The sequence below is a fragment of the Stenella coeruleoalba genome (assembly GCF_951394435.1).
Source record: "Stenella coeruleoalba genome assembly, chromosome: 19".
In the NCBI taxonomy this organism is placed as follows: Eukaryota; Metazoa; Chordata; class Mammalia; order Artiodactyla; family Delphinidae; genus Stenella; species Stenella coeruleoalba.
The window spans coordinates 50,406,892-50,432,251 of record NC_137165.1 but is presented as its reverse complement, the minus strand read 5'-3'; the positions used below and the strand labels follow the sequence as shown (position 1 = coordinate 50,432,251).

The 25,360-nt window shown below is 50.1% G+C and overlaps 1 protein-coding gene across 8 annotated transcripts in view; it reads left to right on the top strand.

The window, feature by feature from the left end:
• The window catches only part of RNF213 (ring finger protein 213), a 112,787-nt gene that overhangs the window by 5,145 nt on the left and 82,282 nt on the right, over positions 1-25,360 (top strand). For 7 of the 8 annotated variants that reach the window (XM_079906211.1, XM_079906214.1, XM_079906212.1 and 4 more), the window contains 7 exons: positions 5,182-5,342; positions 10,485-10,634; positions 19,828-20,352; positions 20,631-20,753; positions 21,339-21,514; positions 22,088-22,246; positions 22,580-22,782. In XM_079906211.1, coding sequence (XP_079762337.1) covers positions 5,182-5,342; positions 10,485-10,634; positions 19,828-20,352; positions 20,631-20,753; positions 21,339-21,514; positions 22,088-22,246; positions 22,580-22,782 — 1,497 coding nt within the window. The remainder of the gene's footprint in view (positions 1-5,181; positions 5,343-10,484; positions 10,635-19,827; positions 20,353-20,630; positions 20,754-21,338; positions 21,515-22,087; positions 22,247-22,579; positions 22,783-25,360) is intronic. The other variant, XM_079906216.1, reaches the window with a different exon arrangement.

Sequence of the window (25,360 nt, the reverse complement as noted above, 5' to 3'; positions counted from 1 at the left end):
AAATGTTGGGAGGCTTGGGTGAGCTGCAGGAGTTATTTCCACCTTTCAGCCACTTGTAGGTCTGCCAGGCCACCCAGCCTGTGAGCCCTGGGCATCCTGGACGCTGGGCTCCCCCTGGTGCTGCAGGTGGGGCCCGTTCCTCTGGAACTTGAGCAAGGTTGGGATCCATGGAGCCAGGAGAGGCTGCAGTGCAGGCGCCAGAGTTGCCAGGACACCTGGGTCTGGGCGGTGGGGGGAGTGGGAGGCCACGCAGATAAAGGCGTGGAAGGGGAGTGTTTGGAGAGTTCCAGGCCACCCTGGGCGTAGGTGGAGGGCGGCTGGCTTTGCCAGGGGTGATGGTGCAGTCTGATGGTAGAGCAGGGGTGATGTTCATCTGGTCCGATGGTGGAGGGCTTCCAGTGCCAGTAGGTTCAGCGGGGCAGGGGGTAGGGGGTGGTCAGGAGCGCCTCCCCCACCCCAAGTCACCCCTGTTCTGGTAGGTGCCCCAGGGAATCCAAGTGGGACTTCCTCCTTGAGTGCTAGAAGGTTATTTTTGCAGGGGCAGGGGAAGTTCTGGGAAATGCATTTTTTCTTTTATTTTCTGCATTTCCAAGTTTTTCCTGTCGATGGTTTTTTTTTTTAATTTTTATTTATTTATTTTTGGCTGTGTTGGGTCTTCATTGCTACGCGCTGGCTTTCTCTAGTTGCAGCCAGTGGGGGCTACTCTTTGTTACGGTGCGCGGGCTTCTCATTGCAGTGACTGCTCTTGTTGCAGAGCACGGGCTGTAGGCGCACGGGCTCAGTAGCTGTGGCGCACGGGCTTAGTTGCTCCGTGGCATCTTCCCGGACCAGGGCTTGAACGCGTGTCCCCTGCATTGGCAGGTGGATTCTTAACCACTGCGCCACCAGGGAAGCCCCGTCGCTGTTTTTATAATGGAAAAAAGTAAGATAAGCAGGCTGAGACCCCTTAGGAGTCCAGGAGGGACTGGGGGCTGCTGGGGGAGCTCTGGAGGCAGCTGCGGTGGGCGAGGGGTGGCCCCAGGGTTTGGATGTAGCTGTGAAGGCCTCACTGGTCAGGGAAAGAGCTGCTCGCCTGCCAGCACTTGTGGGTCCACTGATGCGGCCACTTGATTTCTGAGGCTGCCTGCATTGGCCTTTGAGTTTGTGCTGCAGGGAAGGATAACATTTCCCTCTTCCCTCCTAAATTCTTTGGCTGGTCTAACACTTAAATTCATAAGAGACAGATTAATATTTCATGTGTACGGGAGCCCATAAAAATAGGAGACCCAAAAGGCAGCCAGGTAATTGAAGCTTCTGTAACACCCTTACTTAAGGAGAGGGGTAGGATCTGGGGCTGCAAAGAGGAGGGCTTTTCACAGCAAGGCAGAGGAGAAGTTTGGAAAATAGAGGTTGCTCTATTATGCAGATAAGTTTTTTGGTAAATGGTAACTATAGTAATGGCTCTCTTCCTGGTATAGACCAGGGTATAGACCTAATTTAGGTATAGACCTAAATTTTTTTGTAAATTTAGGCCGTTGAGGGGGAGGCCAAGAGTTTTTCTTGAATCTGCTTCGTTTTAATTGTCTTTAGCACAAAATAATCCTCGTGCCAAAGTGACATATTTGGGGTGGGAAATTCTGCTCCCCTTCAATGCCCACCACACCTGACCCAGGGGCTGCCTGGTGGTGAGAGGAGTGCATGGGCTGAGAGAGTTGTGTTTTTCTATGTGGTGGTTTTAATTTTTTTAAATTGTGATAAAATATTTAAAACGATGATGGAAGGGATTTTCACAAACTGAAGTATGGGGAAGTCGTTTGGGCTTATACATGATTCAGCCTGAACTTTGTGTGAACTGGAACAGCCTGACTCATGGCCTGTCAAACATACCTCACACATGTGCTTTAACCATTAGCGACTCCACTTTGAAGATAAGGATAAATGCCTCCCTTGCTGTGGCGTCCACATCAGCACCCCCACCCCCATATTTAAGATTCACTTCCTAGACACTGGGGTCATACTTCCTTGCAGTGTACGTGCTAACCTACTTCATCTGAAACTTTGAAGGGATGTATCCCTGTCATGTTTGGTGTGTGTTCTTTGTTCTGACAAGATATAAAACTGCTGAAAACCGTGCTTCGATGGAGCAGTTCCTCAGAACTACTGAGAGGCTGTCCTGGGCTATAGTCCTCAGTTTGGGTCAAATAAAACTCTCTTCTGTTTCTTATTATAGATTGATTATTTGCATTGACACACAAAATTTACCATTTTAACCACGTTTACGTGGACAGTTCAGTGGCAGTAGGCACATTCACGATGTTGCACAACCATCACCACCATCCATCTCCAGAACTTCTTCCTCTTTTCAAACTGAAACTCTGTCCCTATTAGACACTAACTGCCCCTCCCCCTCCCCCAACCCTTGGCATCTGGCATCCTACTTTCTGTCTCTATGACTTCTGGGGCTCTACGGACCTCATATAAAAGCTTGAGGCATGCAGTACTTTCTTTAGCCTTCAGGACAAGGCAGCTGCAGCCCCTGTTTTCCAGCTGAGGGAGGGGTGGGGATTGCTGAGGGTGGCAGACCCAGAGCTGCTGTCGGGGCTCATTTGGGAGCCTAGGCATGGAGTCTGTGCAGCTGACTGATTTAGGTTGAACTAATTTTGTAGCAGTGATTTGGGGTTGCCTGTGAGGTCCCTGCCCTTCTCCCCTATTCATGTGGTAATCAGCCATTGACTTGATTTGGGGATCTGTCTGAAGGGGAGCTCAGACCCTCTTAGCCCTCTCTGGATACCTGTGTGTCTGTTACCTGCAGGCACACCTGTCTGCAGGGGCGCTGCAATAGGAGGTCATGCTGCCCAGCGTGCATGTACCTGGTGAGCCCATGCTTCATGGGGCAGGGACAGGAATTTGCTCTGATTCAGCCACAGTCCTGGGGGAAGGACCGTGGCCCTAGCGCTGTCCCTGGGGCCTATCCTCGCCTCTGAGCCTGGCTTCAAGCCCTGCCCGCCCCTTGCCAGCTGGGGGCCTGAGCACGTCACAGTGTGGCTGTGAGTACTTGACAGGTTAGCACGCAGAGTATCGAGTAGCTGCTAGTTAAGTTTTGCTCCTACTGAGTCCAGCTAGTTTCTTTTTTATTTTGATGATTGTAGACGAAGTACCTGCTGGTGCAAATGACCAGCATGTTACAGGAGGATATAAAAAATGGTAAAGCCCCCTCAGCTTACCCCCAGCCCAGGCCCTTCACATCCCTCATTAACACAACACCATTAACTGTTTGGTGTGTCGCCTTCCAGATGTTTCCTCCGCGTGGAAACTTGCACACACGCACATGCGTTTCTATAAGCTGGTGCACTCTGCTTCCCCCATGTGGCACCGCTCCGTGGCCTCTAGTTGAGACCGGTCTCAGCTCTGCCACACGGCAGCCAGCCCCGTCCTGGACTCCTGTTCTTTTGCCACAGATGCACAGGGCTGGGCTGGATCCTTGCACGGGATCTGCCCTGAGGCCAGTCTGTCTGGAGGACAAGCTCCAAGGAGCGGCCTGCTGGCCCCCAAGGGCCGGTGCATTTACAATGGAAACCTTCAAAATCTCCCCCACACAAGGCTTCTTCCGGCTCCTCTTGTCTGCAGGGTCTTCAAGGTTTCATTTCCAGCCATACCCTGTCTAGGTTTGGGCCAGTCAGATGGGTAGAAACGGGTACCTCTTGGGTTCCACTGTCACTTCCTTCATTGGTAGGGAAACTAAGGGTTAAGAGCTCACTTATAATTCTTTTTCTTTGAACTGCCTCTTTTCTTTTGGGAAGATCCCTTTCTTCCTTTTCTAGGTTATTCTTACTGATTTTCACAGTCACTGGGGCTGTTTATATTGGAGGCAACTGGAAACCCAGCTCCCTGCTTCCTCGGCAGGAGGAGTACACTGGGCCGCACACGCTCTGTGTCCAGACCGAGAGGGTCAGGTCTACGCACAGCTCTGCATCTTTCTCAGGTCCTGACAGCCCTGCTTTGTCCTTATGCTGCTGCCCTCATGGAGGCAGACTGGTCGTTTTCAAGCATAGGGTCTGTTTGTCTGACTGGGAAGAAGGAGTTGATGAGTTCGAAACCCCAGTAACCAGCCCTGGACCCCTGCTATACTTCTGCCAATCACTGGGGCCACGGAAATGCCAGGTTCTGATTGGATCAGGCTAATGGGGGGCCACCCCCCGCAGTGGAGGCTGGGGGAAGAGAGAGGAGGTCAGGATGCCCACAGTTTATCATCAAAGGACAGTGGCCCCGGGCTGTCGTGTGTTACAAATACTCTCCCAGCTTTATTTAGTTCTTTGGCCTTAAGGTTCAGAGTGTGTTTGTAGTTGTTTAATGTATTTGTTAGAAATTCTGATTCCTGTTAATTGAAATCATGCAGCGAAGGCTCCTGAGGGGCTTTATGTTCCAGGCGCTGGGGACTCCAAGAACAAGGCCACTGGTCCCTGCCTTCCAGAACTTACAGAGGAGGGCGGTGATACGACTGGGCACCGGGAGAGGGGAGTGGAAGGCGCTTTTGGAAGTTCACCCTCCTCCCCGCGTGGGCCTGGGGCCTTGGGGATCAGTCTAAGGGAGGCTTCCTGGCAGAAAACCATCTGGAGTGTGTGTGTCTCTGGGGGGGGCGTCGAGACCCAGATTTGAAAATAGGTCCCCTGAAGGATTCAGTGTGTGTGTGGGGTCACTGTATCAGGCTCTTGGTGCTGTGGGTGTCAGCTCTAAATGGGTGTGAATTTGGAGACAGACCAACCCCCAGGACACACGGATGGATGAGTACAGGGAGGTGTTGGGAGACCCCTGGGCCCTGCTGGGAGACGGGCTGGGAAGGGGGAGCCCGCCCCTGGGGAGAGAGGGGGGCTGCTTTTGGGAGGGAGGGCCGGGCGGCAGTCCCGGTTTGGAGCTCTGTAGAGTTTGAGGTGTCGGTGAGACATCAGGGTCTGGGGCTGTGCTGATGCAGACACAAGGAGGCACTGGACTGTGCTCTCTTGCTGGGCTGGGGCCAGGGTCCTGGGTCCCTCTTGCCCACCAGACAGCAGAAATTGTACCAGGCTTGCCTCACCACACGCAGGGCAGGATCTCGAGTGGGGAGAGGGCTAATCTTGGACAACGCTCGTGGGAGGAATCCAAGTTTTCCTTTGTGACGTTCACTTGTTTTTCCGAGATGTGACCCATGTGCGTCTGCCTTTGTAGATTCTGAGAACAGCCTCGAGGCGACATCGGCCGTGGAGGGAGAAATGGAGTGTGGACAAGAGCTGAGGGAGGACAGCAGCCTTTTCTTGTCGCTGGGCTCAGGTGATTTGCAAGAAAACCCAGATGAGCCCTGTTCGGACATCTCCTGGCAAATGCAGAGAGTGAGTGCCTGGCCCCTGGGGAAGTGGGTCTGGGAGGAATGGTTCTGCCTATCCACCTGCTCTGCAAGGATGCTGTTTCTTGCTGTGGTTTCATCAGTGGCTGAACAAGGTCCCGCATGTCCCCACAGCATCCTCTCTGGGAAAACATTATTACTCTGATGTGCAGCCCATTGGCCCCTGCATGCTGGACTGTGCCAGAGCCGCCCCCTCTGTGCCTGATTCATTGCAGGGTCTCTGGTTTCCCATCCCCCTTCCTTTTCCTCCCACCATATACCCAGCACATTGTGTCTCCCAGATGCTGTGCTTGGGCTGGGGCTGGGTGCCTGAGCTTCTGCCACGTGGGTATCTGGCTCTTCTCTGGGCGTTTTGCATGGACCATGCAGTCCATAAGGTGCCTCCAGGCTCTGAGGAAAGGGGGGTGCTCGGGAAATGCCACCAGTTACCCAGACGTTCTTCCTTGAAGGGGAAGCCAAGCTGTCTGCTCTCCTTGTAAGTGTCAGACCCCGAGAGAGCGTCTCCTGAGTAAGTGACCAGGCTGGAGTCCAGGCGAGGCTTGCAGAGAGTTACCTGGGCAGATTCAGGGAGAATGATGGGGGAGAGCTCCCCACGCTGAAGTCTAGCCTGTCCAGATGTAGACAGCCGGGTCTGTTCCCAGGTTTCTTACAGGACTGGGAGGGACATTGTCTCTCTGCCTGGTGGGGGCTGGTTTCTTGTCTGGTCCTCAGTTGTTCTTTGTGGTCAGACAGTGTGGGAGGTACTGCAGCTGGCAGTGTTGCAGCCCTTTGTGAGTGTGTGTGTACATGCATGTGTGAGCAAATGTGTGTACATAGTATATGTGTATGCACTCGTATGAGAATGCGTGTGTGGTATATGCGTGTGTGTGAGTGTGTGGGGTAGTTGTGATGTGTATATGTGAGTGTATCCTTCCCCTTGGACGATAATCCTGTCCAAAGCAGGATGGCCACCTCCCATCCTGGGCCACGTCGGACACTGAAATTTGGGGTAAACGGTTTTTTTTTTTTTTTAAATAAATTTATTTATTTATTTTTGGCTGCGTTGGGTCTTTGTTGCTGTGTGCAGACGTTCTCTAGTTGGAGTGAGCGGGGGCTACTCTTTATTGTGGTGCGTGGGCTTCTCATTGCAGTGGTTTCTCTTGTGGAGCACGGGCTCTAGGCATGGGGCTTCAGTAGTTGTGGTGTGTGGGCTCAGTAGTTGTGGCACACAGGCTCACTGTTGTGGCATGTGGGCTCTAGAGTGCAGGCTCAGCAGTTGTGGCGCACGGACTTAGTTGCTCCATGGCATGTGGGATCTTCCCAGATCAGGGTTTGAACCTGTGTCCCCTGCATTGGCAGGTGTATTCTTAACCACTGTGCCACCAGGGAAGTCCCTTGGGTACACTCTTTTTTTTTTTTTTTTTTTTTTGCGGTACGCGGGCCTCCCACTGCTGCGGCCTCTCCCATCGCGGAGCAACAGGCTCCAGACGCGCAGGCTCAGCGGCCATGGCTCACGGGCCCAGCCGCTCCGCGGCATGTGGGATCCCCCCGGACTGGAGCACGAGCCCGCGTCCCCTGCATCGGCAGGCAGACCCCCAACCACTGCGCCACCAGGGGAGCCCCCCCTTGGGTACACTCTTAAAGTGAGTATCAAGAAACACACACCATTAGGAAGTAAGTGTATGACACTGTGATTGAAAATGGTATTGAGCCCAGCAGGATTAGGGCTTTTTTTTTTAACCTTGACTGAGTAAGTTTAAGCTTCTCTTGGAAGAAAAAATGAACAGGAATAACCAAGAAAATTTTTAAAAAGAAAAGCCTTGAGTGGGACTTGATGTATTAGATGAACAAAAACATGTTTCAAAGCCAGTCATTAAAACAGCGAATCTTGGGGCTTCTCTGGTGGCGCAGTGGTTGAGAGTCCGCCTGCCGATGCAGGGGACACGGGTTCGTGCCCCAGTCCGGGAAGATCCCACATGCCCTGGAGCAGCTGCGCCCATGAGCCATGGTGTCCGGAGCCTGTGCTCCGCAATGGGAGAGACCCCAACAGTGAGAGGCCCGCGTACCACACACACACAAAAAAAAACAAAACAGTGAATCTTGGGAGGAGTCAATGTACCTGAATAGCTAATCCAGAAACAAACCCTAATGTGTATAAAAACAGTTGGAGAAAATATACATAAATATTTATCTGACCCATGGATGGGGAAAGATTTTCTAGTAATTAAAGCAAAGGTGAAAAATACAAATAAAAGATTGGTATATGTGACTCCAGAAAAAGTCTTAAAAGAATTAAAAACCTCATATCATGAGTACAAATGAAGGGCAAACAGTTTAGGAAAAATACGTATTTACGTACTTGTATATACATAAAAAGATTTATATTTACATAACATTTTTTTTTTAGCAAAGAGTGAGTTGCCTCAATATGTCAAAAGCTCTTCGAAATCAAGTAGAAAACAGTAACCAACCCAATAGAAAGACGGGCCAACAATAGATATAGTCCACAATAGAGAAGATAGAAATGGCCATTAAACGTATAACTGTCCCACCTCTGAATCAAACACTCAAAAGAGTTGCAAGGTTTTGTATTAAACCTATCAAACGAACAAATTGACTAAAAGTCAGCATTTGCAGCGATGGGGCAGTTTTCTCCCTGCAGGTGAGAGTAATGTGGTGGGACCCCCTGTGAGGCAGGTGCCCCCTGCTCTTCTGCTTCTCTACTGTCATTGTCAGAAAATAACCTCAGGCATGTGAGATTTCATTTGAAGATTTTATCACAGCCTTAGTGTCTTATGGCCAAATGTTGGAGTCCACCTGAATATTCCACCCTGGGGAGTGTCATTTGTATCATCCTTATGGCAGAAAGTACTGTGGCTTCCAACTGTTATTACTGTCAAAGATTAAAGATATGAAGGAATTCTTGTAATCAAATCGGATAGATAAATAAAAAGATAAAGGACAACGTATAGTAGAGTGATATCAGCAAAAATGGCAGAGAAGGGAACTCCGAGGGCCTGTCCCCTCAGAGAAACACCCCAGTAAGTGAGAACTGTAAGAATAAACTTTACTGGAACTCTGGAAAGTAGTCTGAGGTTTGCAGTAACCAAGTGAGCGTAGAATCAAGAAAAAGGGGCTTAACCTGGTAGCAGAGCTTTGTGGTGCCGTAGCTCAACCTTAACTCAGCCGTGCCCTCCTCTCCCGCGTGCTGGTGGTCTGAGGATGACAGCCTCGTTCTGATGTTCTGCTGTGGGCTCCCTGTTCCGGAGGGGGCCGAGCAGACCTGTCCCCAAGGAAGTATGTTGTGGCCTGTCTGGGAGTTCCCAGAAGGAATAACACAGGGCACTTGCCTTTTTTACACCTGACTTGGAACTAACTCTCTAAGGGTGGAAAAGCAGCTGTGCAGAGGGTGTTCCTCAGAAGGCAGATGGAAAGGTGCTACCTGCGCTCCCCCCACCCCGGGTGGAAGGTTCCAGCTGGGGTCACCAGCAGATGTGCTGGAAGCCTGGGGTAAAAAGCCTGAGAAGAAGGTTCCTCTGGGGAATAAGATTTTGAAACAGCTACCAGGATTGGTGAGGAATCTGGAGAAAGCCACGCAGGTGCCCGGAGCTCACCCAGGGGCTGGGTACGGGATTCCTCCTGGTGGGACGAGAATGATGGAGTTACATGGAAGCGATGGCCATACAGTACTAAATGCCACTGAGTTGTGCACTTTAAAGTGGTTAACTTTAGGTTATGTTATGATCTTCACCTCGATATAAGAAAACTGTGTAATATTGTCATAGAAGGGGATTTAAAAACAAAAGCCTGAATGCACACTTACCCACACAGGAGAAGCCAGATGCAGTGAACACAGGAACGCTGGGGGGTTGTCTGGTGATTAGCTCCTGAGGGCTTCTGTGACTGTTGCCAGTCCCTGCAGTGACCTTATATAATCCTAGTAGACAGTGGCGTGTGCGTGGTCGGAAGGGCCTGCGGGCGAGGCCGTGATGTTCTAACAGTGGTGGGATGACATGCGGGGGACCAAGGGAAAAGGCCAGAACCAGGACCCGGACCACTTGGCCTCATCCCCAGCCGCTGAGTGAGTGGGCCCTTCACCCGGCTGTCGTGCAGTGGGTGCAGGGGTGTTGGGGTTACGGGCCGTGGGGAGCACCTGTCCCTACCTGCCCTTCCTGTGGTGGCCCTTTGGTGCTGACTGACAGGGCGGCTTTGGTGGTTCTTGCTTCCAAATGGATTCATTCTTCCTCTGGGACAGCTTCCCCCGCCCTGTGAGGAAGAGGAGCACAGGATGGAGCCCAGAGAGTTGGGTTGAAGGCGCCTACTGACCCTGTGGTTCCTTCCAGTGTCGCCTCGGTCCCCATCGTCGGCTTCCTTCTGGGAGGGGATGGAGCCAGCCTGGGTACCTGGCGCTGACTGGGGTGGGCTTTGCGCCTGGGCCACCCATGTGGTCTGACCTGTCTCACCCACTGGGCCTTTGCAAGTACCCCTCGGAGAACTCCCCTTCCCTTTCCACGCTGACTGCCTGCCCTCCCCAACACTCGGTCAGAGGCTCGTGGTCTTTCCCCTTGTCTGTCCCTGAGGGCAGTGCCAGCCATGAGGCCCCCATGTGGGAGGCCCAGGTACCCTCCCCTGACCTGCACCCAAGGGGAATGGCACAGGACTGGCTCTGTGCTGCCTGGGGTGTGCCATCCAGAGGGGTTGGGCACTGCCCTGCGTGCCCCTCGTCCCCGAGAGCCCCCTCGAGGCCTGGCCTCAGGTGCTGGGCTGCCTGCTCCTCCAGGAGTGTCCCCGCAGCTGCATCTGTGTGGAAGCACCGGCCTAGGCGTTGTGATGGAGCTTAGGGAACCGGGGCCTGGGCCTGCTTGCATGGGAGGTCTGGTGTGCCAAGGCTTACAGGCACCAGCTCTAGCATGGGGCAGCTTGCCTGCATGGATTTGCTCTGCCTGCCACCTGCAGGACCCTTTCTTGGGTTCCCTACACCCGGGACCCTGTGCCTGCTGAGCCTGGACGCCCCGGAGGCTGGGGGGCTGGTTTAGTCCTCACTCGAGAGCATCTCTCTGCCTGGGGCTGAGTTAGGGGTCCCTTAGGTCCTGATGGAGCGGGGCCTGTGGTCACCCTGTCCTGTCTGAAGGGGGTCATGTTTCAACAGGAAGTTGCGTCAGAGGGTTTTGTAGATGCGGCAGGCGGCACATCCACATCCGATGAGCTGGAGGCTGCTAGTTACTCTGCCTGCAAAAGAAGAAAAGAGGATGCAACCCCGTTTGAGGTCCCTGACGCGTGCTCTTCAGACTCTGAGCAGGTAGTTTGCATAAATAGTGGCACACGATGCCTCCCGCCGAGGCTTGCATGAAACTGAGCCCCACACCTTCTCTGATGCTGAGGATGGCTGGTGGGGAGGTGCTTTTCACTCCTACCTGGACTGGTCTAGGAAGGAGCCATGCCTTTAGGTGTCAGCTCTTGTGACTCTGAGGATGTTCTGCTAACATTGAATTTCAGCTTTATTGTATGTGGCGCCCTACCCCACTTTTCCATCCATCTTTTAATTTCTTGTGCAGCTATCTTCTTTGGTTCATGGGAAAACTTACCCTGAAAGCCCCACAGGCCATACAGATTCTCTGCATGGAAAAGAGCAGCGGGGGCCTGGGTTTTCCGTGGGAGCTGGGACTAGTCTGGTGGGGGTCAAAGGCCGAGCCTCTGCTGGGGCTTAGAGAAAACCCCCAGTCTCTGCAACTGCCAGCGCCTGAGGTTATGGGCTCATGTTCTGAACCCCGGTTGTGCAGAGGAAGCCCGCTAAATTTAGTCTCTGGTTTCTGGAAGTTCAAATCCAACTTCTTTCATTTTCTATAGCATTTGTGAGTCTTGCAGATTTCACGAATACTATCAAAAGTGAAACTATCTAATATATGTAATGGAAGTATTTTTGCTTATGAGGAAAAGCAGTGAGGCTTCAGACATTGAAGAGTGATGTTTGTGGTATTTACCTATCAGTCTTTTACAGAGTGGTGACTTTTTTCCTGAGTAAGATGGCCATTGATTCATTTAACAAAGATTTATTTGAGCAGCTGCTGCCTGTGGGGCACTGGGTGCTTGGTGTGAGGGGGAAGCATGTAAACCAGGTGTGGTCTTGCCTCTGGGCTTGGGTCTGTTGGTTAGTTAAGAACAGAAACACCTTGGGAACTCCCTGGCCATCTAGTGGTTAGGACTTGGTGCTTTCACCTCCTGGGGCCGGACTTCAGTCCCTGGTTGGGGAACTAAGCTCCCACAAGCCATGTGGCACAGCCAAAAACAAAAACAAAAAAAGCAAAAGCACCTTGTAGGGCTTCCCTGGTGGCGCAGTGGTTGAGAGTCCGCCTGCCGATGCAAGGGACGTGGGTTCGTGCCCCGGTCCGGGAGGATCCCACATGCTGCGGAGCGGCTGGGCCCGTGAGCCATGGCCGCTGAGCCTGTGCGTCCGGAGCCTGTGCTCTGCAACGGGGGAGGCCACAACAGTGAGAGGCCCGCGTACCGAAGGAAAAAAAAAAAAAAAAAGCACCTTGTAAATACAGCGGACATCAGGGTGCGAGCACTAACAGAAAATGGGGGGGTGGGGTGGGTGGAGAACCCCTTCATGATCTACACAAACAGGAAAACCAAACTGCAAATAGATTTTCCCAGAAGGAAGGTTTAATATCGTAAAGATGTCAGTTCTCTCCTCAGATGTATACATCCAATTAGCCAATTAATGTGTAAAAGTAGTATTGTTCCCAGTGGGTTTGTTTTTGCTTTTGTTTTTGTTTTGAAATAGATAAAATACTCTAAAGTCCATCTAGAGTATAAATTGGCAAGAGTTCCTATGAAAAATGTAGAAACGTAGAAAAATAAATGGGAGATTTGACATCAAAATGTATCATAAGCTATAAACATAGCAATATAACATCCTAATGGAGTAACAGAGACCCATCAGGGAGGGTTGACGTAGAACATCCAGACGCAGATGTGAGCATTTATGGCAGTTGAGCACATGATAAAGGTGGCATCATGTATCAGAGAGTAAAGTTGTGTTAAGTAAGGGGTGTTTGAACCGTGGCTCACCATTTGGAAAAAACGGTTCTTTACTCATACTAAACACTAAAATATATACCAGCTTGGTTGACCATTTTAAAGTAAAATACACCCTAAAAGTTCTTGTAAATATAGGTGACTATTTATAAAATTATATAGATATTCCTAAGGCTCACCAAAACAACCCCTTAAATGCTGATAGGGGCACAAAAATATTCCAGATTCTGAGTTAGAGGGGACCATTCAGCAATAAAGTGGAAAAGCAGATGGCTAGAAAACATTTGCAACATGTGACAAAGAGTTCACGACTGGAATACCTAATCAGTTCTCTCAAAGAAATAAGACATCCACGCACTAACAGAACAATGGGTGAAGGACATAAAAGGCAGTTCCCAGGAGAAAGAGATAAGTGGGCAGCAAATGTGGGATAGTTCTCCTGGAGGGGTGATCAGAGGAGAGCACATGCCCACCGCCCAGAGGCTGCCCTGTTGCCTCTCAGATGGGTGGGGTTTGGTTTTATTTATTTACATATTTTATTATTATTTTTCAAATTGAAGTATAGTTGATTTGCAATGTTTCAGGTGTACAGCAAAGTGATTCAGTTATGTATATATTACATATATAGATCCTTTTTAAGAATCTTTTCCATTATAGGTTATTACAAGGTATTGACTATATTCCCTTTGCTGTATAGTAGGTCCTTGTTGTTTATCTATTTTATATATAGTAGTGTGTATCTGTTAATCCCAAATTCCTAATTTATCCCTCCCCCACATTTCCCCTTTGATAACCATATTTGTTTTTATGTCTGTGAGTCTATTTCTGTTTTGTAAATAAGTTCATTGGTATCATGTTTTTAGATTCCAGGGTTTTGGTTATATTAAAAAGAGGGTTTGGGCTTGTGGCTGCCACCACAGGTGTGGTGACATCCACCAGTCTGCTCTTGGGGGCTGGGGCGTGGTCTGGGGTCCGCGTGATGGGCTGTTATCGTGTCACCCTTTCTCCCAATGGTTGTCTTCCAGGAACTGGGTCACATCCCTCCAGGGGTCCGTCTTGCATTTACTGCCATCTTTACACAGCCGCACCTCCCAGACCCTCCTGGTTCCGCGGGGTCGCCTAGCTCACTGTGGTGTGTGCTTCCTTGTTCTTTCCCTGCTGACAGCGCCCTTCCTTCTAGAAGGCAGACCTGACCCATGTTCCCTGGGGGGCGGCTGGCACCTGTTCATGAGGTCAGAAACCTCCCACCAACTTCTGTGATGCCCAGAAGGCATCTGGTCACACACGTGTCACAGAGGGATCCTCCTGTACTGTGCCATGAGTGATACAGGAGCCCTGAGGATGCTGTGGCCCAAGCATATCTACCAGAGCCTGACATCTTATGCACCAAAGCTGTTAGAACATGATTACCTTGACTTATTTGGGGCTTCTGTAAAAAGGAAACACCCTACTCGGAAGTTTGAGTATTTTAACCATTAGAAATCTTTTGGTTGCAAATAATTGAAACCCACCTCTGGTTAATTAATACAATAAAGGGAATCTGTCACTCTCGTAACTGAGAAATCCTCAGGTAGACCTAGCTGCATGCGAGGTTTAATCTGGGCACCTAGATGATATTCCCAAAGTCCGGGTATCTCTCTGTGTCTTTGCACTGCCTTTCTCATGTCAGTTAGCTCCTTGGCCTCTCAGAAGCAGTTTCCACCACTGTGGACCCTTCCACAGTTATCCACTTCCCACTGCATCATTCAGGGGACAAGAGAATGCCTCCTTCGGGGGCTTCCAGAGAAGGAAGAGGAAGCGTCTCTTTCCCAGGGGAAGCTCTCCTCAAACCTCAGTGGCTGTGATTGGAATACATACCCATCCCTGAAGCAGTCACTGTGGCCAGGGTGGTATGCTGACCCTGCAGCTGGAGTAGAGTTAATCCTGCTTGAGCCACTTGGCTGAGAATGGGAGGTTCAGGGGACCATTTCCTGGAGTTGGGGAGTGGGAGCAGGACGCCAGGCAGCTGGCGGGGCAGGGATGGTCCAAGCACCTCTCCAAGGCTCCAGAACTGGTCCAGTCAGGCTTCCTCAGCACATCCAGGAATCGTGTGGTTCCCTTAGTAGAGATTCTTGTTGGACTTTTTCCTGATGGACCCTCACTTCCTCCTCGGCATTCCTTACTATGGAGTCTTAGTTCCCTTTTGCAGTTGGCTAGCGTCTAATTGAGAGGCCAGCCCTGGTCCTAATGATACCACTGGTTGGGATAGGTCAGGCTGGGGGTCAACCTGATCTTTCTAGTTCTCATCCCAGTTTCTTTTCTCTTGCTGATTCTGTAAAGCCCACCTTATGTTTGTAGACAGACCCCCCACCCTGCTCCCCCCACTGAAGCACTGCCCACATGTGTCATCCCAGTTCTACAGAAGTGGAAACTGAAGCTGAGAAAGGTTACCTGGGTCTGGAGACGGTGGGAAGGAAGGCTGCAGAGAGGGAGCTTGGGCAGTGCCTGTTTACTAGAAGGAAGTGCTTGATCAGATGCCAGGTGGAAAGGTGACACTCTCCTCAGCCCTGCCGTCCTCCCTGAATTGGCAAAGCACTTGCTGTTGAAACCGCACTCCTTCTCGGATTGGACTCGAACCCAGCTGCACCTCAGATTGGGCCTTGAACCCACGATCCCTGACTTAGGAGGGGACTCGAACCCACTGTCTTTTAATTGAAACTGCTCACCTGGTCTCAGGACTTAATGAAACTCAGGTTCTTTTGTCTCATCACAGAGATAATTCAGCATGAGGCAAAGCGATAGACAAAGAGTGGGTTTGTTAGCATAGGACACTTGTGACAGATACAAGTGGGCAGGCAAGGGAGCGCAGCCCCAAGAACAAAGAGGGCTACATTTTTATAATCAAAGAAAAAGTGGGGAGGGGAGAAGACCACCTTCTTCCTCATTTTTGGGTAGACATCAAGGCTTACATCATTAGTTCCTCCTTTGACCCTATATATGGTCTAACAGGGACAATCATAGCACTATTTAAATCACATATGTGTTAGCAAAAGGATGGTAACATACACTAAAATATTGTAATTCATCTAAGGTTTCAGTATAGTGTCCTCTTTCACCTAGTTTCTTTCCCCCCCTCACCTATGCTCCCGTCTTGACTACATGCAGAAATGCTACTCTTTGGGGACCATTAACTCCCTGACTTCAAGTAACAAGACCAGGACCCCATATCTATTGTCTTGTGTTTTAACTCTCAGGACCTGTGGCTTGAGTGTGCCTGGTGCTTGGATGTGCCTGGTTTTCCTTCAAGGTAGCGCAGATTATTGCTAGGTTGCTGGATTCTTTTCTTGAGTGGTCATTGGCCTACAACAGCTTCCTAAGCTCCCTTAAAATTCCTTTTCCGTCTTTAATGCCCTAGTGGGATTTCTAAACTAACTTTAATTATTCTACTCTCTCCCTGTCACTATCAGTGCAGGTGAAGGCAGAGGACCCCTGGGAATTGGGGCAGAGCTAGTGGGCCCACTTAGCCTCCAACACGTCAGCTTTTGTCAAGCGGCTTCACTGACTTTCTGTCCAACAAGTCAGTGTTCCCACCTGTCACCCCCGCATCCTGCTATAGGTACCATTTCAGGGTCCGCAGCACCACCCTTCTGTGTGCTCCTGACCCAGCTCTCAGGTGAGTGAACGAGCTGGCCTGCCTTCCCCCAGACTGGGGTCTCCTCTCTGCTCTCCCTGTTTGGGAAGCCTTTGTTCTTTTGATGGAAAAACAAACTGATGCTCATTATAAAATCAGAGGTGTATTCTGACCAAACCCCCCCCCCACCCTCAAGAAGTAGCAAACTTGTTTTTTTCTAATTAATTCTCTTTGGACAGTAATAGGAATAGCCTTTATGTATGCATCTAGAGCTGGCGCAGTGTAGCTTTTTTTTTTTTATAATGTTGTACATTCTTTTTTTATAAATTTATTTATTTATTTATGGCTGCATTGTTGCTGCGCGCGGGCTGTCTCTAGTTGTGGTGAGCGGGGGCTACTCTTCGTTGCAGTGCACGGTCTTCTCCTTGTAGTGCTTCTCTTATTGTGGAGCGCGGTCTCTAGGCACGCAGGCTTCAGCAGTTGTGGCCCATGGGCTTAGTTGCTCCGCGGCATGTGGGATCTTCCCGGACCAGGGCTCGAACCTATGTCCCCTGCATTTGCAGGCAGATTTCTTAACCACTGCATCACCAGGGAAGCTCCCGCAGCATAGCTTTTGAACTGAGGTATAATTGGTATTGAGTGAAATGCACAGGTCTTCAGGGCGGAGCCCCCTAGATGTTCTGCTGTGTGTACAGCTTTGTCACCCCCACCAGATCCAGAGACAGGACATTGCAGTCCCCAGAAAGCTCGGTAGCATCCCTTCCAAGTCAATAAACTCTTCATTTAAAAAATGTTTTAATTAAATATGATGCCCACTATAAAGGGTATGTATAACATAAATGCAGGATTAACTAAGTGAATACTCACCCCCTACCATCCATTGTAAACGTGGGCAACTATTGGGATCTCCTCCCAACCGCCCCCATCCGCTGCCAACATCCAGAGGTTGTGACCCAGGTCCGTGCATGCATTCCCAATCAGCAGTGTTTAGTTTTAGTGTGCATATTCCTGACTAATGTGGTCAAATGACAGACCACAAGAATTAGGAATATGTAAATATGTAACAAGTATCATACATATAAACTTGATTTTTGTCAAGGAAAATTTTAGACTTTAGCCTCAAGCCTTGCTATATGGCAGGCGTGCCAGCAGCCTGAGATCTGCCAACATCCCAGTCCTGTCTATAGACCCATGAGGGGGCCGGGCACTCACGTGCCCCCATAGACGTGTGTTGAGAGAACTCTAAGTCACCTGTGCAAAATCTAAATCTCATTCTAGGGTTTTGAAGCAGCTTATATAAAGAACAGTTAAATAAGGATAAGAAAAGGAGAAAGCAAGGTAAAGGGGAGAAAGGCAAATTGGAAATCAGAAGTCAAAACCTTTTGTTCTTGGATCTGATCACAGAGCCGACTGAGGGGTGTGGGGTCCCAGGGGGAGAGGAAACATGCTGGTGCTACAGGGAAACACGGGACTTTCCAAGGAATTTATTTAATGAGACAGAAGTGATTAGGCACCTATAGGGGGTCAAGGATTGTTCTGGACACTGTGGATGCAGCAGTGAAGAAAACAAGGACTTCCTTCCTGGAGGGGAGAGAAAATAAAGACATATTTAGTTGACAGTGGCTAAGGAGGGAAATAAAGCAGATGCGGGGCTGTGAAGGTTTGCTTTCCTACTGAGGGTGTCCGGGTGGTCTGCTGAGGGGTGTGGGGCAGAGGACTAAGTGAAGGAGGTGTCTGGGGAAAGACAGAACCTGAGGCAGGAGGCGCCCTGCTCGTATAACTGGTGATGACACGAGAGGTCAGTGGTACTTATGGATTCCAGCAGGGGGGCCACGTCCACAGGGCCCCACGGGAGGGAGAAGGCGCAAGGGGAGAACGTGGCCCAGAGTCTGCCTTGTGGGGAAAGGCAGGCAGGTTCGAGCAGGTTTAGGTTTGGCTGGTTTGAATACTCTTTGTGGGCTCTGGGTTATAGGATTGTCTAGCTGTCCTGTACTTGGCCCTGCGGTGATTCAGGGCAGGGAATGTTGCCTTGGAGGGAGAGTTTGATAAAGGAGGTGGGGGGCAGGGCTCCGTGTTAGTTGGTTTGCAGATGAAAGATCTGCTCAGATCTTTCATCTGCTCAGAGAGATCCCTCTCTCTGGGAATTAGCTAGCCCTGGGAGGGGCAGTCTCTCCAGGATTAGCAAGGCCCCCGCAAATGCCAGAGCATCCTAAAATACAGAAAGTGAAAAACAGGATTAATACTGGAGGCCAGGGGATGAGGTTAGCAGGCAGTGAGGGCCAGTCCTGCAGGGTCTTCCGGCCACACGTACGCTTTGATTCTGGATGGGCAAGTCAGCATATGAGGCAGCCTGTGGCTTTGGCCACCTTCAGACCTGTAGGACCCGGGAATCTTTGCCGAATGGATGAAACTGCCTCCTCGGCCTTTGGTGGCTTTCAGACTCAACCTGCGCCTCTTCCCTGGGAAGCCTGCGAGTCCTTCCAACATGCTAAAACCATTTGTTTTTAGTCTTTCTCTCCTACTAAACCATCAGCTTCATAGGGGAGGAACGTGTCTTACTTTCTTGTTCCATGCGCTTAGGACAACGTTCCAGGTTCCTTGGTAAATCAGTGTAGAACTAAGCGACTTGATTTAAGCCAGCCTCACGCTGAAAAAGGAGGAGATTCTGCAAAGGGCTTGGGGCTGTGGGGTCCGCACACAGCTTTCTGCTGGTCTGACCTGTGGTTCCCAGTGAGGTTTCATGTCAGGACCACCAGGAAAGCTAATGGAGATGCTGGTGCCCGTGCCCCCAGGCCAGTCGGATCAGTCGGGCGCCTGGGGTAGGGAGCTGCTTGGTCCTCGTGCTCACAGAGCAGGCCTGGTCTGGCAGCAGCACCATGGAAATGTAGAACCGTGGGTCCTCCAGACGTGCTGAGTCACCATCAGTATGTTGGCAAAATCTTCAGAGATCTGTACGCCCTGGAAGCTGGGGAAGTGACTGCCTCGAATGACCTTTCTTAAGCCTCTTTCTACTGCGATGTTAGCAGGGGTCAGTGTCAGACTGGGAAATTGCCATCCAGGGTGGCCTGTGTGTCGTGTTGCTTGTTTCGAGCAGATGGGCACGAAATTTGGTCAGGATTCTTGGAGAAAATCTGGAAGCTGACCCAGAGCAAAGCAAGGCTGCCCCACTCCATGTGCAGAGAAACCCCGAGGCCTTCCGTCTCCCTCTCCCGGGGACTCAGCCCAGGCATGATTACTAGCACTTAATGAACCAATGAATACTTGCTCCAGAGCAGGATCCCCAAGCGTGCAGGGCATCCAGCCCCATGGGGTCCTCAAAGGGTCCTGCCACTCCTGCTTCTCACAGGCTCCATCTCTGATTCTGAAGTTGAGGATTCTTGCCTTTGAGCAAGGATCTCAGGCGGAGGTGTAACATGCCAGTGCGGGTGCAGGAAGGAACTACTTAGACTTCTGTTCATTCTTCCGTCTCTATTTTGTACATAATACGTATATGGAGTATGATGTGTGGGGACCTGTACCTGCTTTCTAACATTTGAAAGCCATCCTTAAAGGATGTCCCATGGGAAGGAATTCCATGTGAGGGTCTCAGCTTGGATTGGACAGAACGAAGCATGTGACCATCACTGCTCCCCACTTGTCCCTCCCCTCTGTTCACCACTCCCATTCACTTTGTGTCTCAATTTCATTCTTTCCAAGGTAAAGAAATGGTAGATTTAACAGATGTAAGGTGGTTTGGTCGAGCTACACTTGACGTACTTCAGAAATTGAAAGGAAATTGGAGGAAAACATTGGTGAGAGTATAGTAAACCTGAGAAATAACATGTGTGTCTCTTTTTCTGTTTAGAGGAAAGGGAGAAAAAGGAGAAAAAGGAAGAAAAGGAATCAGAATGCTTCCACGTCTGCAGAGTTGGATCCCTTGTCCTCATCCCTCTTGGGCCCCTGTAGTCTGAGTTCGCTTGCAAACCCTGAGCTCCCGGACACAGCCCCACCCCAAAGCCCAGCTCAGCAGGGTGGTCCCACCCACCAGACAAGCCAGCCCCCAAGTGTGGACAAGACGCCGCTGGAGGCTGTGGGCCGCCCTCTGCAGGGCCAGGTTGCGAGAGGAGTAGAAGCAGCTACGGACACCGAGTCTCTGAGCAGCCCGGTACCCCAGGACCAGACTCTGGGAGGAGCCTTCCCGGAAGGGAAGGACCACCACTCCCCAAACCCCTCCAAGGGCAAAGGCCTCCCCACTTCTGCCAGTGAAGGCCCTCCTAGGGAGAGAGATGCTGCTCAGGAGCTCCCACTGCCTGAGCCAAAGGGGGACCACTCCAGGCCCGGGAAAGAGCCGCGGGCCACTGGGCAGCAGGCCAGGGCCCCTGCCTCTGGGGTGAGTTGTTAGGGGAGTGACGACCGGGGTTGGCCTGCTATGTCTCGACACCTTGCTGTGCAGTGCAGTTCTGACAGTACTTCACTGTCTGGGAAGGGTGTCCACTGGCACTTGCTCCCTGGGAAGGGGGCTGTGGAAGGGGCTGCCCTTCCACCCCGAGCTGCTGACCCCTGTCACTGGGCTGGTGGCATATACTTACCCTTATGCCACTGAGTCAGAGTTTCCCTGTCCATTTTGTCCTGTTGGCCCTGAAGTTTTGGGGTCTTTATTTCTTCCAGGCAAGTGTTGCTGCAGCTGAGCCAGCTGATGCAGGGAAAAGAGTTGGGAAAGAAGTTAAAAATCAGACTGAGAAAATGAAACAGCCTCCCACAAGTGTCCCTGCTTCCCGAGACAACCACCAGGTAAAGCGTCTCATTCCAACCTGGTCGGCTTTCCAGGAAGCCGTCCCCGTCCTTGCTGTCTGTCCCATGGGCTGCTCCTTTTGGCCCCGTTCCTTCCACAGCTCAATTTAATCATTTGGTGAATATGTGTTAGGTGCTGGGGGTGCAGCCTAACATTTGAAATGAGACCAGCTCCTGCCTTTTGGAGCTCACATTCTAGTGGGGAGAAAGAGAAAGTGAAGTCAGGCTGTGAGAAGTGCCGCGGAGAGAAGTAGGGCGAGGGGCTGGGGTGTTGGAGGTGGGTGCCAGGCAAGGCCTTCCAAGGAGATCTGAAAGAGTGACAGGCGAGTCGCGTGGCTGTCTGGGGACGAGCAAAGGCCCCCAGGTAGAGTGTGGTGGACCTGTTCAGGGAGCAGCAGGAAAGAGGGGCCATTGACAGCGGTGCGGAGAGGAGTCCTGGGAGGCTGTGGTAGGTGGACCAGAAGGCATTCGAAGGTTCTGAGCAGGGAAGGAATGTGACCACTCTGGCGGCTATGAGAAGCATCCCCTGTTGGGGGCAAATGTGGAGGCTGGTCATCAAGATTGGGGTTTGGGTGCTTGTTCCAGGAAGCTGCAACCAAGGACCAGACGGGTGTTTCTGGAGGAAAAGCAGGTGAAAATGAGAAGGCCAAGCCGAAGGACCCGAAGAAGCCAGAGGGGAATAACAGAAATAATGCAACCACCGTGAAAAATGAGAGGGAGCAAAGGAGCCAGAGGGAGAGCTCACACGGAGCTAAGGAGTGGTGGGTGTGACCCGGCTCGGGGCGGCACAGGCCTGGTCCCCACCCTGAGCGGGGGCTGGAAGGGGCCATGTCACCCCAGAGGAGATTCCCACCTTGCCCTCTTGTTGAGTCTTGGGGGAAAGGGGAACACTCAGGAGGTAGGCAGTGGAGGGGCACCTGTTCCAATTCCTTGCTCAGGTGAAATGCTCTGTAATATGGTCCCTGGGGTCCCTGAGGCAGCACGGGCCTTACAGAAGTCAGGAGAGAGGCTGTCACGTCCCAGAGTACTCAGCCACCCCCTCCTGCCACAGCCCTCAGCCCCTCGGAGCTGGGCAGAGATCACCCCCCCCCACCGCGCCCACTGTCCTCCTCCACTGTAGAGGGAGAGCCGAGGGCACCCACACAGCAGACAGCCTGTCTGAAGTGTGGACGCTTTTGCACTTTGTTGGGGTGTGTCTTAGTGCACAGCCAAGAAACAAGGATCCTGTGTGCACACGTGTGCCTGTGTGTGTGTGGGGGGGTGAGTGTGTGTGTGTGCAGAGAGGTAGACTGATCCAGATATAATCGGTGTTTTCCTCCGTGGCTTTCCCCCAGCCCACTGAGCTCCTTGGAAGGAATCACGGTGTACTTCCATGCAATCATTTCAAAACATTTCCAGTTCAACCCCGGGCAACACAAAGTGTTTGTCAGGGGCGGAGAAGAATTTGGGAAGCCCGGATGGAATCATGATGTCTGCGAGATGTACTTCACCGAGTGAGTATATCCCAGTAGGCCTGTAAGGAAATGTACAGAACATCCAGTCTTTGAAATACATTGAAATCATAATTTTTATCAAGTTGATTAACCCTTAGAACTTTGGGAAGATGAATATTTCAAACAACTCTTCCCTATAATGCACTTCTTTGTCATACTTCACCTTGGCCTGTTTTCTGTCTCTGCATGAAAACCATGCCTTGTTCCGGAAACATCCTCTCAGTCAGCATCGATTTATAGCTCTGGGTCTGCACTCCGTGCTATGTTTGAGAAGAATGAAGATTTCTGGGAGAGGATTTTTGGATAACGGGCTGGTGTCCTGTTTATTCACAGAGACCTACATGAGAACGGGTTCCTTGTTGAAGGCAGAACCATCATTTCTAAGCAGCACCTGGATAAGCCCATTCCATACAAGTACGTCCTCTGGCGAGGCAAGGGCCCTGTGGAGTATGAGTTCATTTACAAATGTCAGCAGAAGGAAGGCGAGCACGTGAACCGCTGTCTCCATGTGAAATCTTCCCTTCTGGGCTCGGGAGGTAAGCCTCAGGCTGGGCTCCTGATCGGAACTCAGAAGGCTGGACGTTCCTCCTGGGGATCAAAGGCTTTCCTTGGCCCGTGTGGGTCCTCTTTGCTTGGCATTGGCTCTGCCCTACCCCCCCAGCTCTATGTTTCATAAACCTGAGCTTGGAAGCATGTTTCTGATCAGGTTGGCTTAACCACTCACAAGAGTAAACAAGGGAAAGGATTTTTACTAAGGGAAAGGAGAGAAGATAGAGCTGCTGGGAAGTAAAGGGACTGGGGCCTAGAGGGGCAGCAGTGAGCAGGGGCAAGGGCAAGGGAAACAGGGCTGCCAGGACCACAAGCCCTTCCCAGATTTCCAAATGGCGACTGTGAATAAGACATCCAGCAGAAGCCATGAAGGGCTGGTCCACTGCCCCCTGCTGTCTGTCGTAAGTGTCACTCTTCTATTTTCTTTTTTTCACTTTATTCTGTTTCTCTTTCTTTCTCTTGTCTGTTATCTAATTCTTCTTTCTGTGCTCTGTTTTCTACTCACTGTATGCAGTGTGTGTGGTGTTTGTGTGTGTGTCAGGTGTGTGTCAGGTGTGTGTGTCCAGTGTGCGTGTGTATTTGTGTGTGTGTGTACATGTGCATGTGTTCTATATAGTGAGTCTATATGGGTTCTACTTTTAGGAACTTGCTTAGATCTTCTTTGTGGCTGACTTCTTGGTCTGTCATAAATATTCCATGTATGCTCAGAAAGAATGGATAATGAATTTTGTGACTCAAAAGCTGTATGTATATCTATTAGATAAAGCCTGTTTAATATTAAAGTCCTTGTTTAAAAAGATCCATCTGTCAGCTTTTGAGAGAGATGTTCCAGTCTGTCACCAAGACCAGGTGCTTTGTTTATTTATTTTTTTAATTATACTCATGACTTGTGTGGGTTAGGAGTTTGGATGGAGCACAGCAGGGCTGGCTGGTTTCTGCTCTCTGACGTCTGGGGCCTCAGCTAGGAAGGCCTGAAAGCTGGGAGTGATTTGCTGGCTGGGCTTTGGAATCATCTGGAGGGGTCTTTGCAGTTGATGCTGCCCGTGGCTAGGACCTCTGTTGGGCTGACAGCGATTGAGGTCAGTGGGGCAGGTGCTTGGTCATTTTGAACTGGCCCAAAGAGACAGAGAAGAAACTAGAGTCATGCTCTCTTTTTAAATGTGCCCAAGTGTTGACTTGATCGCCTCCAAAAGACTCTATTCTGTATGGGCTGACCAAAGAACAGAGCCCTGCGATACTTTCTGGTTTTGCCCTGTACTTGCTGGATGATCCAAACTGGCTGTTTCCATGCTTGAGGTGACCCCTCATCAGACAAGAGCTGATGCTGATCTAATCTTGCCGGAGGAGGTGGTAGTGATTTGGGATAGCAGGTCCCATTTGCTCTTATTTAAGAAGCACTGCCTTAGTCACTTCAGATTTTATCTGGCTGGGTCCTGGTACTTAAGCTGTCAAACCAGATAGAGATGCGCTTTTCAACACAGAGACAATCATTTTAAAGTCCATTAAAAAGATTTTCTTTCCCTTTCTTCCTTCCTTCCTCCCTTCCTTCCTTCCTTCCTTCCTTCCTTCCTTCCTTCCTTTCTCTCTCTCTCTCTCTCTTTCATTGAAGTATAGTTAGTTGTTGTGTTAGTTTCAGGTGTACAGCAAAGTGATTCAGTTTTATATATATATATTTTTTCAGATTATTTTCCATTATAGCTTATTATAAGATATTGAATATAGTTTCCTGTGCTATACAGTAAATCCTTGTTGCTTATCTATTTTATATGCAGTAGTGTATATCTCTTAATCCTATACTCCTAACTTATCCTTTTCCCCCTCACTTTCTCCTTTGGTAACCATGTTTGTTTACTTTGTCTGTGAGTCTGTTTCTGTTTTGTAAATAAATTCATTTGTATTATCTTTTCAATTCCACATACAAGTGATATCGTATAATATTCTTCTTTCTCTGTCTGACTTACTTCACTTAATATGATATTCTCTAGGTCCATCCACTTGCTGCACATGGCAATATTTCGTTCTTTTTTAATGGCTGAGTAATATTCCATCACACACACACACACACACACACACACACACATATAATGTTTTCTTTATCCATTCATCTGTTGATGGACACTTAGGTTACTTTCATGTCTTGGCTATTGTAAATAATGCTGCAGTGAACATTGGTGTGCATGTATCTTTTCAAAATAGAGTTTTCATCTTTTCTGGATATGTGCCCAGGAGTGGGATTGCTGGATCATATGGTAGCTCTATTTTTAGTTTTTTAAGGATCCTCCATACCGTTTTCCATAGTGGCTGTACCAATTTACATTCCCATCAGCAGTGTAGGAGGGTTCCCTTTTCTCTACACCCTCTCCAGCATTTATTTGTAGACTTTTTGATGATGGCCATTCTGACCAGTGTGAGGTGATACCTTATTGTGGTTTCGATTTGCATTTCTCTAATAATTAGTGCTGTTGAGCATCTTTTCATGTGCCTGTTGGCCATCTGTATGTCTTCTTTGGATAAATGTCTGTTTAGGTCTTCTGCCCATTTTTTGATTGGGTTGTTTGTCTTTTG